Here is a 16,720-nt window from a genome sequence, read left to right on the forward strand (position 1 = left end):
ATCACAGGGCACACAGAGACGAACAACCATCCATGCTCACACTCACACCTAGGGACAATTTAGAGTGTTCAATCAGCCTGCCATGCATATTTTTGGAACGTGGGAGGAAACCGGAGCACCCGGAGAAAACCCACGCAGGCCCGGGGAGAACATGCAAACTCCACACAGGGAGGCCGGAGCTGGAATCGAACTCGGTAACTCTGCACTGTGAAGCTGACGTGCTAACCACTGCACTACCGGGCCGCCCTGCCAATGAATTAGTTCCACACAAATAAAGACCGGTCCTCACATCAAGTATTATTATTATTATTATTATTTTAATTCATGTGTTTAATTGACATTCAGTTCGTGTTCGTGCCCTGCGTGCCCTGCGATCGGTTGGCAACCAGGCAGGCCAGGGTGTCCACGGCCTGCCTGCCCGAAGACAGCTGGAATAGGCTCCTAAACTCCCCCCGACCCTTGTAAGGATAAAGCGGATCAGAAAATAGATGGATGGATGAATCATTTTTTGAAAATTCCTTTTGCTGAAAATTCCTTTTGCTGTCTGGTCTTGTCTGCTTCCTTCCACTTGGTTCCTCAGCCCTGCTAAACATTCTAATCAACTTCAGTATACATTTTTACCATTGAACATTCTGTACATACTTTGTAGATTGAGAGAATATTCAAAAAGAAAGCAAGCATTTGTATAATCAGTGTTTTTTAAGATGTCTTCAAGTCGTTTTCAGCAAACAGAGCTTGCAACGGGGAAAAAAAGGGTTTAACTGAACACATCGTCTAATTCTGTCTGAATGTGGGTTAGACAAGCTGTTCATTTTGCAGACACGGAAATCATCATATTTTTAAAAAGGGTGGTTTGCGCCACTGTGGGCATAAACACCGCCAATTCCTCTCATTCCTTTTAAATGTGGTTCACTCATATCTTGCATGGCCAGAACATTGTTACTGCCCTGGCCGGTCTGGCAACAGACCTGTGCTGGGAAAAAAAATTCACCAAGATTGCACTTGACTAGCGGTCAGTTTCTTGCGTTGGATTTAGACGTGGTCCCAGCCGCCATGCACTGTAAATTCTACAGCTTTTCTATGTTGGAACCCCCCCTATAAAAAATACACAAGCCTTTCAACATTTACAAAAATAGAACTCAGGGCTGTAAATTTTCTATGACATAATATTTGTTAGGCCTTATGACCATGACTCTTGCGCCACACAACGTCATTCCTTTTTTTAAACCATACAACACTCCATAAGAGGTTAAATTCTGTGGCAATATTAAGCAGCATGACTTGTGAAATCCGCACATAGACGGACATAATCACAAAATCTCATTTGCCAATCGTTTGTGACCTATGAGCTGGCCGTAACATGTCCCTTTCACTTCCTTATTTTGTCTTTGGTGTTCCCCTTGGGGCATGCTTACATTGTACACACTTATAAACATAACAATTGCACAATATTTTCACTCTTGAAGTATGTGCTTCACAGACATATTTCAGAACAATGAAAATGGTGTGACATGTTCATGGTAGATATATTCTTTTGTATCTTAAGGTGAGGCCTATAAAATTCGGATTAGGCCAAAATGAGAAAACTCACCAGTCCAGTCTGCTATTCCAGCTGAATGAGGTGTCAATGTAAAAATTTGAATAATCCTTAACCCTTTCAGGGACAATGATAACTACAGTTGACAGATTATCATTTGCTGTCATCTCTTCTTTGTTTTGGGATCTGGGTGGCCCTAATTTTCATCTTAACAATACATCATATGTCTTCAATGAGAGGAGCCAGATGAGGTGATTCGGGCATCTGGTTGGGATGCCACCTGGGCGCCTCCCTGATGAGGTGTTTCGGGCATGTCTCACTGGCAAGAGACCCCGGGGACGACCCAGGACACGCTGCAGAGACTACGTCACCCAGCTGGCTTGGGAACGTCTCGGGATCCGCCGAGAAGAGCTAGAAGAAGTGGCGGAGGTGAGTGAATCCGGGCTTCCCTACTAAAGCCGCTGACCCCGCGACCCGACCCCGGATAAGCGGCGGAAAATGGATGAATGTCTTCAATGGGGTGATTTTCACCCTACCCTTTCACGCACCCTGCAACCTGATCACATGATCAACTGTCCACTGGAGTAACCACTGTCCCTGAAAGGGTTAATGGCCACTCAAGCACTGTACTAACATGGGCATCAAAGCAGGTTTTTGGTTCTCCTGACGGTATCGGCAGGGTGAAGGTCCTGTCGTTCTTCTCCTTGTCCCAGTTGAGATGGTTCCAACATTGGCTCAGGTTCAGAAGTGGTTTGACGCAAGGAACCCGACGGTTGTCCAGATGCGGCTGAATTTTGTGCTTTTTGAAGCGGCGACTCTCGAACCATTGCGCTCTTTCTGGATCTCTGCCACATTCTTGAATCTTCTTTGTTTGATAAATCCACTGATCTGGTGCATCTTGCCACATTTTGCTCTTCCACGCTACTTTCCATTGATATGCTTGTACACAGCACTCTGAACAGCCCACCTCCTTAGCTATGAACTTCTGCGGCTTACACATTAAATGATGGTCTTCTGGCCAGTTGTCAAGTATGTAGCCTTCCACATATCGAACCCAACTGAGACAATTGAACCTGTGACACTCAGTTTAACCCTTTCAGAGACAGCCGTTACTACAGTGGGCATGTTATCAGGTTACAGGTTATTATCATTGGTGCACGAAAGGGTTAAAACATTCATGCAATCCAAAATTTTTCGGCAGTGCTCTAATTTTTCGAATTCCTCTTCATGTCGGTTTTCTGAGCTGGAAACCCAAATGATGTAAGAATAAACAAATACATACCAGTACTTGAAATGTTTTCAACTGCAGGCCCCGAATCTATAATCTATGAACAGATATGATTTGGCGACGTGATGGTGTTATGAAGAAGTGGGTCCACCTACAAAAATCCGAACGCCCGGGAGGGAGTTGGTTATATGTGCAAGGGTCCATTGCTTGATGTGTGGCAGGGAATCTGTATTTGTTTTATTTGTTTTTGTCTAGTTCAGTTGTTTTGGAAGACGTCAATCTGTGTTGAAAATTTGCGCCAAGCATGCAAGTGTTATTTGCATAGAGTCCTTTATCCCGAGCATTTTGACATCCATGACGTCGTGTCTGGTTCATATCTGCTGAAATATGACAATTTTCTGTAACATTTAATGACATCATGGGAATAGAAGCAAACTTGATGACGACAAAATAACATTACTGCCAAGGCTCGGCTCATGGAAATTCACACGATGATGTGATTAGTTTCAGCTACATAGTGTTTCTTTGAATTAGTCTCATGTGTTCAATGGAAATGTGGACGCATATATATTGCATTTACTGTGGTGAAATTAAAAGACCCCTGAATTTCACAGTTAATGTATCAATTTAAATTGTCTGCTGATGAGGTCTTCAGATGAGTTTTTTTTAACACTTTACTGCAGGGGTGTCAAACTCATTTTTGTCACAGACCACTTTGGAGTTACATCTTCCCTCGGAGAGCGACAGTGAAACTGAATAAATGTTTAATCATCACATCGTAATATTCTCATACACAAAACAAATGATGTTTCACTAGTTTTGAAATCAATCAAGTATTTGTTCAATTATTGCTCAAGTGAGTGTGAACAGAGGAACAAACATATTGCAAAATTTATTATGGATGACAATTTGAGATTTTGGTACGGATTTAAGCAAGGATCATGGAAGTTGACACAGATGATTTACTTTTGTGGGCCACATAAAATGATGTGGCGGGCCGGATCTGGCCCCCGGGCCATGACTTTGACACGAGTGCTTTACTGAATGTGTTGCCCATATCACATGGCTAACTCGCGAATTTCATGTTACTGCTCCTACTTCACTTCTACTACGATAATGAGCGCAAAGTGTTGCCTGATGAATTGATTTCACCCTTGTAACCCACAGGTGTCAAACTCAAGGCCCAGGGGCCAGATGTAGCCCAGCACATCATTTTATGTGGCCCGCGAAAGCAAATCAAAGATGACAACTTCCACGATGCTTGCTAAAATCTGTCCCAACTTTTTACATATTCATATATAATAAATCAGTGACGTATTGTAAGCATTTTCTTGTTACCAAAACCCTCATTACAGTTATTGAAACAAATTCCATAATTCAATAAAACGATATTCTGGACTTCATATATTTCCAGTCATGACGGCCCTACAACGGAAACGGTAACAAAAATGTAGCCCGCGACAAAAATGAGTTTGACACTCCTGCTAAACCTGATAACATGATAAACTGGCCACTGTAGTGACCGCTGTCCCCGAAAGGGATAAATTATGGCTTTAATAAACACCTAAATCTCCCGAGCCTTCAAGACATTTCACCATCATGCTGCTTTCATTCATTGACGTTCAGACTTTTGGGTAAAAATGGTCAGTTCCTGCCTCTTACATCCTTAGTCATCTCAGGAATGTCTGACATGGAGCCCATGGAGTAAGGAACCTTCGCCCCACTCCTGCACTATTGCTCACAAAGACCGGAGCAGGTCAATGTCCATCCATCCGACCCTCCATCCTCTCATTCATCACTCATTCATCTATCGGCCTGTCACGATGTGACGGGATCCGATGCGACGGACAGACGTCAAGCTGCCGTCAGGTTGAGTCTTCCCTTACGAGGTGTCCCTCTCAGAGCTGTTCGAGGGTCCCGTTGGTGCCTGGAGTGCCGCGCCAACTCAATCTTAGTAGTGGACAAAGTAAAGAGAGTGGGAGCTGTCCCATCAGTCTCCATTATGGGATACTGTCGTTGCTTCGCTGTCGTGTTCCTGTGGTACTCCAAGGGGGATGCTGTCTCATACATCATCGGTGAACAAAGGGACTGGCTGAGGGGGCTGGGGTAGGAGGTGGATCCTTCCTGCCCTGGACGCACATAGACCCACCCACACTCTCAAACACTTTACCCCCTTACTCAAGTTACATTGAAGGATTTATGGGGCTCAACGCTTCTCAGCTAGAAATGAATTTTATGATGGTCTTCAAGTTAAGAGTTGTTTGTTTTATTGGCAGCGAGTCATTAAAAAGAAATACAATTACACAATTGTCAGTGCTAGCATACTTTTTTTTTCACCTTCTTCACTACTATTTATGGCATTGGGTCAGAACACAGCTAGCTTTTGAGTTTGAATCTGATGAGGACATTAGCATTTTAATGGGCAGCTGTGTAGACATTACAGTAAGTCCAATCAGCCCTCCCACATCCTCGACTGACTGTCTTTATTAAACTGTCAAACACAATGTATCGTAATGGTTTGTAAACCGAACATTTTCTTCATTTTGATGAAAGTGAACATTTCTCCAAACCAATTGTGACGACTCTGCATCACTTGCGCAGTTGTCATTTTTCAGTACTAGCGCATAAATTGTTGTCACCTTACCTTGCGTAATGACTCTGTATTTATGTGCTTATGCTTTAAATCGGGGGTGTTAAACTCATTTTTTTGTCGCGGGCCACATTGTAGTTCCGGTTTCCTTTGGAGGGCCGTTATGAATTTTGGGAAACCATATAAATGTTTAATAACCTCCGCATATTACATACACAGCGCACAGCAAATTGATGGATAACTAGTTTTAAAATCAGAAGTCAAGAATAATGACTGTTATTGTGGATTACATATGACAATTTGAAATTTTGGTTCAGACTTTAGCAAGCATCATGGAACTTGACATGCTTGGTTTGCGTTCGCAGGCCACATAAAATGATGTGGCGGGCCAGATCTGGCCCCCGGGCCTTGACTTTGACACATATGCTCTAAATTGATATTTTGTCATAGTGGCTTGTTTGTTGTAATTCTAGAGTGGCTCAAACTACCAGAAAAAAACATTCTTTAAATTGTGTTTTTTGAGTGTGGGAGGAAACCAGAGTACCCAGAGAAAACCCATGCAGGCATGGGGAGAACAATAAACTCCATACAAGAAGTCTGGAGCCAGAATCGAACCGTGCACTTCAGCACTGTGAGGCAGACGTGCTCACCAGTCGCCCACCGTGCCGCCCACGTCCAGGTGATAAAATAAAGAACATGCCCAAAATACAGTCACAAACAGTCAACAAACATTTGATTATGGGTGTGTTGGGTGTTGACAGCATGCAACCTAATTTTTGTGACTGATTAGACTGAACAAACCGTTTTGAATGAATGTCCAAATAAATCAGGAAATAATGTAGAGACAAATAACCCCCTCCTGAAATGAATTTGCCAGATATCAAGCCCCGTTCCTTTCATATTCATGATCAGTGAAATGCTAACTGTCCAAATAATTATTGTAATAAGAACAATAATATTTAAAAAAAAAATAATAAATAGAAAACAACACCACAGGCTTCAAAAGAGGACAAGCAATGTAGAAAATAAATGGACGGGCTGAACTAGAATGTGGAAGAACAAGTACAATTAATTTTATTGATTTATATGTATTAACCCTTTCATGCACCAATAATGATAACTTGTCATTGCTTCGATGTCGTGTTCCTGTAACCTGATAACATGAAAAGCCTAAAATGTCTTCTATTTTTTTATGGTTAATGTTTTATTTTTATAAAACCTCACTAAAGCTATGCAATCGCTATTTTCGCGGTTCTGTGATCAATTCAACGTTGTTTTGGATAACAATGAAATCAATAAAGAACTGCTTGTTGACTTACCGTAACTGTTTTTGTGCAAACACCGTCAAAGTACATCACCTGAGACCCTGGGGGCAGTCAGTTTGCACAAAATTAATAGTGTCTATCAAAGCAGCAACAGTGACAAATGAGCCGGTTGCGCATCAGTGTTTTATACTTTACTGCGGCACTCCTCAGTAGTGATGATACCGCTGCAGTTGACTTCATCATGAACCTTGGATGAGATTTTTTTTACACTTCAGTTCCTCTCAGAAAGTATTTGACTCATCCATCTGTCTATTTTTTTTTATCCCACTTGTCCTTCTTTGGGTAGCGGGTCAGCTAAAGCCTATGCCAGTTATCTTTGGCCGCCCGCAGGGCACATTTCATCAATTATCATTCAGACTCATATTCACACATGTGTATGAGCATGTCAGATATTTAATTAACGGAAGAAAACAGAAGATATACGTTTTTTTAATTGTGCACAAAATGACCCAGCCAGTGATGGCCAAGCGGGCGTGTCATAACAAATTCACAGATTCAGTCCAGTGTGTCTTATGCTCTTTGGCAGTTTGCTTATATTTAGTTTTGTGGATTCTGTCAAGTCTTTGTTGGATCATTGCATTACTGTCTTGTTAGTTTGTTTCTGTTAAAGTCATGTTTTTTTTTTCTTGTAGTGGTGTTTTCGTTCCTGAATTATTATTTTTTTGGCATACTTTAAATTTTGATGTACTATTGTACGTATGAAGGTAACATGCACATTGAACAGGACATACTAATGCGTTTCATCAATTCGTTTGTGTTTGTCCACTATGTGATTGATTAACTCTCAAAGTCCCGGTTTCTGCGTACTCGAAGCAGCTTTTGATGGAATGAACAAATATTAGCATTGGCTCAGTTCTTGCTGTTTCCCATCAAGTTATGCAGGCATTTTCCCTGTAAACTGATAAAAATGCATTCCTGGCTGAGGCTGTGAGCATTCGTTGACAAATGAGTGGATTTCATTCTTTGGTGATGGCCTGTTTGAATGAGGCCATAGGGGTCAACATGCAAAAGGCTCTCGTATTCTCGACAGTGGAAGGCAAAATAATGCCAACTCTGATTTCAGAAAACAAGTTGGGTATTGATTGAACACAAAAGCCTTCTTGAACTGGATGCATGAAGTGATCCATAAGCAGATGCTATCTGCAGTTTCATTGTCTCACTATGCTAATTCTGGAGATGGGAATGCTTGTGAATGTGTGTGAGAGTGCATAAGTGTGTGTGTGTGTGTGTGAGTGTGTGTGTGTGTGTGTAGTTGAAAGTGAATTTATTTCATTGCGTATCCAACACCAAATGAGGGCAAAGGTTAAGTTTGCTGTTCATTGTCCACTCAGACAGGCAGTACTACTGTATGTTATAATAATAATACATAATATGTATACATAATAATAATATGTTATAATAATACATTTCATTTATAAGCACCTTACAAGGACACTTTACAATCAAGAACAAAAACAATAAAATCACAGATAAAATTATAAATAACAAAAGAACAGAATTGAGTATGCGATTTTGAATAGTTGGGAACGGAAATTTGAAGATCGGACAGATGGGCGGGGGCGAGGTTATGGATGGCTTTAAATGATTAGAGAAGTATTTTGTAGTGTATGAATATTGCTTTAAATAAAAAGAAACAAAACATCTAACAGCTTTTTTAAAAACTTTTATTCATGATTGACCGTATATTTTTAAGAAGTGGTTCTGACTTATAAATATACAGTTTGACGGGGTTACAGTTCCCAGACTATCACACGGGACGCAGGAAATAATATTCTTTGTGTTTTTATTGTGTTTTTATTTCATATATCTGTGCATTATATGACACTTTTTCTCAGGCCCAATACCACTTGTTAACTGTTGATAGAAAAAGCCAACATTCTGGAACTATTTATTGACCTCTATTCAAGTGAAGAGAGCCAAGAGACCGGAAGTCGTTACGTTAAGCGGAAGGCATGAGTTCAATGGCCGATCTGGCCTTCCTCTTTTCAACAATCGGTTGTCGCTATTGTTTGTGGGAAATGTAGTCTCTTTGGTTCTAGCAACCCCGGTTTTATCACGTTTGAGCACAATTCGTTCAGATCCGGAGGATGAAATGTTACCTGCGTTTCTTGTACGAGAAAGAGTATAAAATGCTATAATGCAGTTGAATATCTGTTTCCGATCACATGAATCCAGCATTTGTATTAAAACTCAACGTCCCATGGTGCTTTGCGATTGTTGCGCAGCCTCTGTGAGAGCAAGCAGCTGAGCAAGGGAAGCTTGGAAAATGACCGAAGGAAAGATAATATTTGGCGATGAAATTTGGCATTACCACCATAAAAGCCACATTTTTCACCCAGACTTTGTTATTTTATCCTTAGATAACCTGGACCAACAAACTCTGGGTAACATTTCTTGACATTGGGTAGTTTGTGAGGCATTTAAGGCGCTTTCATTGGCGACGGAAAAGGTGCACCTTTAACCGTTATTTTTTTTCCATCAACAAGAATGTCGCGAAACAACAAAAATCCTCTCATCCAGAAAATAGCAAAGCAAGCATTTGTGACCTTTAAAGGTTTAAAGTGTTCGGCCAACGGAGATAGTAAAGTCTTTGCAGAAAAACAGGCCAAACTCATCTCCTTAGTGACCGCCCTTAGGGCTCCGGATCTGAGGATCGCTCCCCCGAAAAACAAATCGACCTCCGGTACGTCGGAGCCGGAGACCCCGCCGGTCACCTACATGCATATCTGTGAGACGGATGTGTTCAGCATAGGGATATTCCTGCTCAGAACCGGAGCCTCCATACCTCTTCACGACCATCCAGGCATGAACGGGATGCTGAAGGTCTTCAATGCTTCTATCTCTGCCTTGTATTTATTTTGTTGTTGTGGGCAACGTTTGGTAGTGTTTTCTCAGGACATCACTGGCATACAAACACAGACTGAATTTAAGATTATAGTGGTTCTGGACAAGCTATTGAATTAATTTTATAACAAGACAGGAAGTAAAGTAGTTTCATCTGTGCTGTATGTTGCACATAGCGCATATAATTCATGTATTTTCTCATTTAAAAAATCTTCCCACTCCACAAAGTACCTAATTTAATGTTTTATCTCTTTTCTGTCTGTTTTCATCCATGAGTGCATGGTTGGTGCTATCGCATTAGATGACCGTATATAATGTTCACTCATCCAATAATTATTCATTTGCTCTGCTTGTTGTACATCATCTTGCCATCATTCTGCCTGAATCTTGTTCGGTTTCTCTCACTGTGTGCTTCTTATTTTATTATTATTTCGCATAGTAAACTAGCGTTATGCACCTTGAGGTGACACAAACATGCAGGAAACCATTTTAAATTTCGCATTCTGCTCAGGATGGTCTAACAAAAAAAAATTATGGTCTCTATAGCGCCAATTTTCACCTATCGCGGTGGATCACTGTCTTTGCTTTTATTGTGGTAGGATGGATGTTTCAAGGTCATTCTTTTCTCTTTGTTTAGGTCCTCTATGGCAAGGTGAGCGTCAGTTGCTTCGACAAACTCGAAAGCGGCCAGACAGTCAGCGCTGCCCTTCCTCGATTTGAAACTCCCGTGGCTCCATTCCAAAATGCATCTCTGCGACGTTCCGTGCTCCGCTCGGTGGCCGAATACTCCGAGAACAGCGGACCTTGTCTCTTAACACCTCTACGGGATAATCTCCACCAGATCGATGCTATAGACGGACCTGCTGCTTTCCTGGATATCCTGGCACCGCCATACGATCCGGATGACGGGCGGGATTGTCACTATTACAAAGTTCTAAAAACTGCGGCCGACCCAGATATAGCTGTGATGGATAACCAGGAGCGGCAGGAAGAGGAGAAGGGAAAAGACAAAGAGATATGGCTTTTGGAAATCCCTCAGCCAGAGGACTTCTGGTGTGGAGGAGAGCCCTACCCGGGTCCTGTGGTTTCTGTGTGAAACCGCCGACCAGTCAAACTACAGCCATACTAGAATGTGCTTCGCGACATGTACTCAGCCACATTTCTAAATCCAATTTCTGCTTCCATCAACAAGTAGGACAAACATTTGGGTCATCGTTACCTGGAGTACTTTTGCTCAAAGCTTCAATCCCTCCCTTGAAACGAGGGTTAGTAACGTACTCTCCACAGCAAAATTCGATGTAATTCGCTGAAGTATAACAACTGATTGTAAAAGTTCTTTACATAAGGCTTGTACACGTTGTATATATGGAGTTTCCGCTTTGGACCATATTGCCTTGTACACATAAATGTAATCTAGAACTCGATTTTTTTTTCTTTCTCAGAAATGTCTTGTGAATCCAATTTCAAATCTCTTGGACGAAATGAGGCGTAAACTACCACTTCATACATCAGAGCACAGTAGTTGACTTCCTATCGCAGAAGAATAAGCTAAAAAAAAAAGACATTTTAACTTTAGCTTGAACACTGAGTTTTGGTTCTGTGAATAGCGTCACGGAATTCTCTTGTCGACAGCTTATTCCCATTGCAAGTTACACGCATTAGCAAAATGTTTGGTACATTCATTCAAAGAAATGTAAAAAACAAAAAAGGATGATGAGTATCTTCCAAAATGCAAATTGACAAGCCGCAAAGCTACGTGAAAGAGTTAATGTCATACAACAGCACTCAATTATATTTTGTTACAGACTTGGCTACTCCAAAACCTTAGTTTTGTTTTCTCAGACATTCAGAAATGTATTTTCTGGTATGTTTTGTGTTATTGTCTTGCTGTGTAACTTAAGAGCGCTTGAGTTCGAGGGCATAAACTGATGGCTGGTTGTGCACCAGCAGGATTTTCTGCTACATAGCAGAATTAATTGTTCCATTCATTGCAGGAATTTGTCCGGGTCCTTTAGGAGCAAAGCAGCCCCAGACCACCATGTTTGATTGTTTGTATGATGTTTTCAGCAAATTCAGTGGTATTTTTAACTCTCATTGTATTTTTTCTAAAAGTCTTGAGAAATCTCAAACTTCTCCGCTGTGAGGTTAAAGTCGCTCACCACTTTATTATATTGCTGCCGAAACGGTCAATATCAGTGAAAATGATAATATTTTGTTCACAAGCTTGCTATATAGATTCTCACTTTTAATTAATTTCACGATTGGGCAATTTATGTTTAACCTGTGGTAGTACCTGTACTCCACTGTGCCAGTTGGACAATGACTGTACGGTTATTGAATGTATGTGAAAAAATAAAACTCACAGACTATATTCGAATGATTGTCGTTTCAATGATTTTCATCTGTTTAGACATGGAAAACAGAAGTTATTCCATTGGCTAGCACAGGGAGAACAAAAAAATACAGTAGAAGGTAAAACACGACTGATCACAGGAGTAAGCAACCTGTCCCATATCGCAATTTTAAGAGGGCCGCAAATATATAGATTTTTTTGTTTAAAGAGTCAAAGGTCCAATTTGTGTTGATGTTGACAAGGCTACATCCGCTCATACGGTAATACTCAAAAAACATTGTTTTTTTTAATCCAAACCGGCAACAAAAATCTGAAATAAAATCCAACCATTTTCTAATCCACTTATCCTCCACGTGCTGGAGCCTATCCCAGCTGTCTTCGGGCAATAGGCAGGGGACACCCTGAACCGGTTGCCAGCCAATCACAGGGCACACAGAGACGACAACCATCCGCGCTCACAGTCACACAGAGAAACAATTTAGAGCGTTTGATTAACTTGCTCTGCATTATTCTGGAATGTGAGAGGAAACCGGCGTACCCGGAGAAAACCCACGCAGGCACGATGAGAACATGCAAACTCCACCCAAGAAGGCCGGAGACAGAATTGAACCCTGCACCTCTGCACTGTGAGCCCGACGCAATAACCAGTCGCCCACCGGGGGAACTAAAATCAAATAAGTGTTTGTTTTCACATAAAATAATGGTTGGAGAAAACAAAACTGGAATTGAAGGAACTATTTAAGGATGAGGTTCAGAACATTTTTCTGCCAACACAAATAAGGAAAAAGGTATTGGGGCTTTGCTCTGAGTGTGTATACTATTTAGCTGTTGGCACATATGTTTTTCTAAGAAAGGATAAGCAGTTCAGAGAATGAACGGATGGTTGAGAAAGATTTAACCAAAGACAGGTTTGTAAGTGGACCCAAACATTATAAGGAATCATCAAATCACGCACGAATAAATGACATCAAGAAACAATGCTGTTAAGTCAGAAATACTTAGACGGTAAACATAGCACTTCCTATTGATGCTCTTATTTTGGAATGCAAAGCGCACCACTTCCAGTAGCATAAGTAGCTAATTTAGCAAGTGATATGTCTTACTTTCATTAGCGCAGCATCACGTAAAACACGCTAATTATTGCGTTCCGGCGCAACAAGTAATGACGATTAGTTTGCACTCTCTGCCACGAGTACTTGATCGCTTGAATAACACACGCAAACGAATAGAAACAAATGCTGAAAGGAACGTTTTTCAAATGGAGTTATTGGACCTGGATTTGACACCTATCAGATAGGAGGATTTGAATTTGCGAACAGAAGTGAAGTTAGCCCCAAGTGTAAATGCTTCAACATCCAGGTTAAAAACTTGACTTTTTCCTCATACCTTTGATTAAGGTCCTCTAAACAATTAAAAATATTTTTGTATACTTTTATTTACTTTATTTTGAAATATTTTTAAAGGTTTGCTCCTCTTATTGGTCATCGTAGTTATTTTGTTAAATTTTATAGAGCCATCCACTGAAAAACAACGAACCCCTCAACTTACAGAAGGAAAACTTGAAACCCAGTGTTGTTTATCCTTGAGTACTTGTTTGAATTTAGATCTTTAATCCTCTGAAGCATTCCGTATGCTGTCAGGACGTGTTTGAAGAGAGATTTCTTTGCATTTCTTTGTACTTAGTTTACGCTCAAAATTGCACAGATTTTATTTTATACTTTGTAGAATACTCACAAAATACACTTGGTTTGCCCCATCATGTTAACTCTTTTATTCCTTCTGTGAAAATAAAGTTCTTTTGCAATGTCGTTTTTTGGACGTGTATGTAAATATGTTTAAATGTTGCTTTGTTTTTGATTGTATTGTTTCATTTAAACTACTGAAGTGGTTTTTGATCTTATGTTCACTTTGAATTTTGAATCATCCAAGAGCATATCGTCAACATAGAATCTTTGAATTGTACTTTGAGGCTTGAAAATTGAATTTTGGACTGTAGTTCCATCCAGATTTCATTTCGTTTTTATGACACATTTGCCCTCATTCAAATACCCGGGGATTGAAAAATGTAAATGCAAACTAAAATGATGCGAGTTTTTTTTTTTTTTTACTGAATCTATAAGGAATTGAAAAGTACCACTATTAACACCATCCTAAAACTACTAACCATACACCATCTCTCCAAATCTCAATCTGGACAAAATAACCATGAGCAACCACTTGCTAAAATAAAACGTTTCCACCATTTGTCAAGAAGTCTGGTATGTGTGGACATAAACTTTTTTTAAAAAAAGCTATTTAACTGACTTTTGAGCACCAATAAAAAAATATGATGTATCTGTATTTTACACTGGGTTTTTTGTCGTTGTAAAATTTTTAAAAAGTGCACAAAACAAAAATTACCCATAGTCTTTGTATTTTTTAAGAAAATAAATAATAATGGAATGTCAAAGAAAATGTCTTTGACTTCCACATTTAATGCCACCGGGCAACTGCTGGATGCGTGGGTCACACAACTGAGAGACTATTTTTTTGCGATGGAACAAAAATACTTGGCATGAAAGGTCACAGTTAAGGTCTTTTAACATGAGTGGGTGAAGATGATGAGTCACAAACACCGTCAATGGCACAATTACACGTCGGATTGACCGCATTTTATTTCCAACGTGATTATAAGACTTTTTTTTCTGTCATGCACGCAACCACTTTCCGTACTTACCACTTTCAGAGAAGAGGTGGTGGTGTGGGTGGGAGGGGGGGGGGGGTTAAATGAAAACATCCATACTTTGCATGGGGTTATGAACTAAAACAAATGCGTGCTTTGCATCCATTTAATAAATCTCACAACAAGCATGTAAATTTTGTCTGTACACTACATTATTGTTTTACAAGTGAACGACGCGTATTAATAGGCTATGATGCCATTCCACTTAGCATGACACGAGACGAGATGAATACAAAAATAGAATAGATATGTCTCCCAAGTTTACATAAGAACAAAATATACACTACATTAGAGTCCCTAAAATTCAAAACATACAAGGCACAACGGGAAATGCGTGTTAGGATTTAACACCGATTTAACAATTGTGAAAAAAAGCGTTTAACCGAGAAGGACTAGGGAATAACAATGGCACGGCGTGGATTTCTCCGGCAGTGAGTCGACTGATATATAGCAGGTGCAATCACCGATAAATGGTGGCAGGTGTGCAGTCGGCAAGCGACAACGCCTGCCCCCTGCTGTCAAATACGGAACGTGACAGGACGATTTACTTTAGAAATGTTATTGCAGTTATTTGTCATGAAATTCTCTCCCCCCCCCTCCCCAACACGCATATACATATAAAACAACCGCCTTTGTTAACAATGTATGTTCAGTAGACTATGCTGACAAAGTGCGTTTATGACTTAAGTCATTTTGAAGAGTGGTTGAGCGCATTTATGCGACAATTCTCAGCCGCTCGCGTGCAAATTCGTCAACCGTCAGTTCGTAAGGTTTTAAAAAAAATGAGTTGGGTCAGTACCGGTAAACGTGTCCCAAATTAGGCACAAATCCCGTTGGTTGCGCCGATGCTGCTCGAGCGCTCTAAAGCGGTTCCGATGGACGCGGAAGAGGACGACGCGGACACAGCGGAGGACTTCCTTTCCTTTTGTCTCAGGTGGATTTTCGTATGCCTCTTCCTCTCGTCGCTCCTGGCGAACTTGCGCCCACAGAAGTCGCAGGCGAACGGCTTCTCCCCCGTGTGCGTGCGGATGTGAGTGGTGAGGTGATCGCTGCGGCTGAAGTTCCGCATGCAAATCCTGCATTGGAATGGTTTATGTCCGGTGTGGATGCGAATGTGTCTGGTGAGCTCGTCGGAGCGGGAGAAGCGCCGATCGCAACCCTCCGCCGGACACGGGTACGGGCGCTCGTGGATCGGCGTCTTGCTGGGTCTGTTCGGATACTTTCTGGGTCGCAGGATGGGCCTCAGTGGGAGATTCTGGGGGCTGTATGCGGAAGGGAGCCGCGCCGGGGTTCCCCCCTCGGTGCTCGGACCGCCCAGCGTGTAATTTCTGATCGTGTTCAGCGGGGTCAAAGGTGGAGGGACGCGGAATGTATCGAGGGAACACGGGCCGAAGGGTTTCCGATCTGGGATACTTGGAGCGTGCATGTCTCGCTGACAAGCCGGCTGGAAGAAACCAGGGTAGTCGGGGATCATTGGGAAGAGCCCCGGAACGTCTTGGCCGCTGTGCTGCTTGGGGGACGAGTACGAAGGGGGCGGGTAAGAGGCGATGTGGCAGGTGGATGTGGAAAGAAACGCCGAAGGATCCTGATACACTTCTGCGCAGGCGGCAGCGGAATACGGCGGTGGAGGAGAGTACAGCTGATGATGCTCGATCTCAACTTGGTTCTGATGGGCCGCGGCCATGGTGCAACTCAAATTTCTGCTTGAAAAGTGACAGGGAGAACCAGAGGAAGCCGGAGAAGAGGACGATGAAGTGGATGGAGGAGGAGGAGGAGGAGGATGGGCGACGTTGAAAATTCCCGAGACGATGTTGATGACTCCCTCGGGGTTCCAGTTTGCGGGATACTGGGAGTCGATGGAGAACTTCCCCATGTAGGTGAAGGTCTGGTTGCGGTGTGAGGAAGGTTGAGAGAAACCGCCGGAGTAAGATGACAGGTCCAGAGAACGCCTCTCTGTACTCATCTCCGCACCCATTAGGGGATCTGTGGACACAACAAAATCGATCATTAGTGAAAGTTCAATTAATATGATCGGTAATGTTTTGTGAATGCCAACCGATGTTATTCACCCACGAGGCGGATCACACGTTCAGGTCTTTCCATAGCATTAACAAGCATCGA

At 41.7% G+C, this 16,720-nt stretch overlaps 2 protein-coding genes across 2 annotated transcripts in view; one reads left to right on the forward strand and one right to left on the reverse strand.

Moving 5' to 3' along the window:
* Nucleotides 1–8,885: 8,885 nt before the first annotated feature.
* adoa (2-aminoethanethiol (cysteamine) dioxygenase a) lies at nucleotides 8,886–11,895 on the forward strand. Its single transcript, XM_052071289.1, has 2 exons — nucleotides 8,886–9,503; nucleotides 10,162–11,895. Exons 1-2 carry the CDS (start codon nucleotides 9,168–9,170, stop codon nucleotides 10,618–10,620), a joined length of 795 nt encoding a protein of 264 aa, XP_051927249.1. The 5' UTR covers nucleotides 8,886–9,167; the 3' UTR covers nucleotides 10,621–11,895.
* A 2,796-nt stretch (nucleotides 11,896–14,691) lies between these two features.
* egr2b (early growth response 2b) overlaps nucleotides 14,692–16,720 on the reverse strand; it is a 2,503-nt gene continuing 474 nt past the window's right edge. The window contains exon 2 of the mRNA XM_052071192.1: nucleotides 14,692–16,582. Coding sequence (XP_051927152.1) covers nucleotides 15,417–16,582 — 1,166 coding nt within the window. The 3' untranslated portion in view covers nucleotides 14,692–15,416. The remainder of the gene's footprint in view (nucleotides 16,583–16,720) is intronic.

This window comes from Hippocampus zosterae, chromosome 7 (genome assembly GCF_025434085.1).
Source record: "Hippocampus zosterae strain Florida chromosome 7, ASM2543408v3, whole genome shotgun sequence".
NCBI lineage: Eukaryota > Metazoa > Chordata > Actinopteri > Syngnathiformes > Syngnathidae > Hippocampus > Hippocampus zosterae.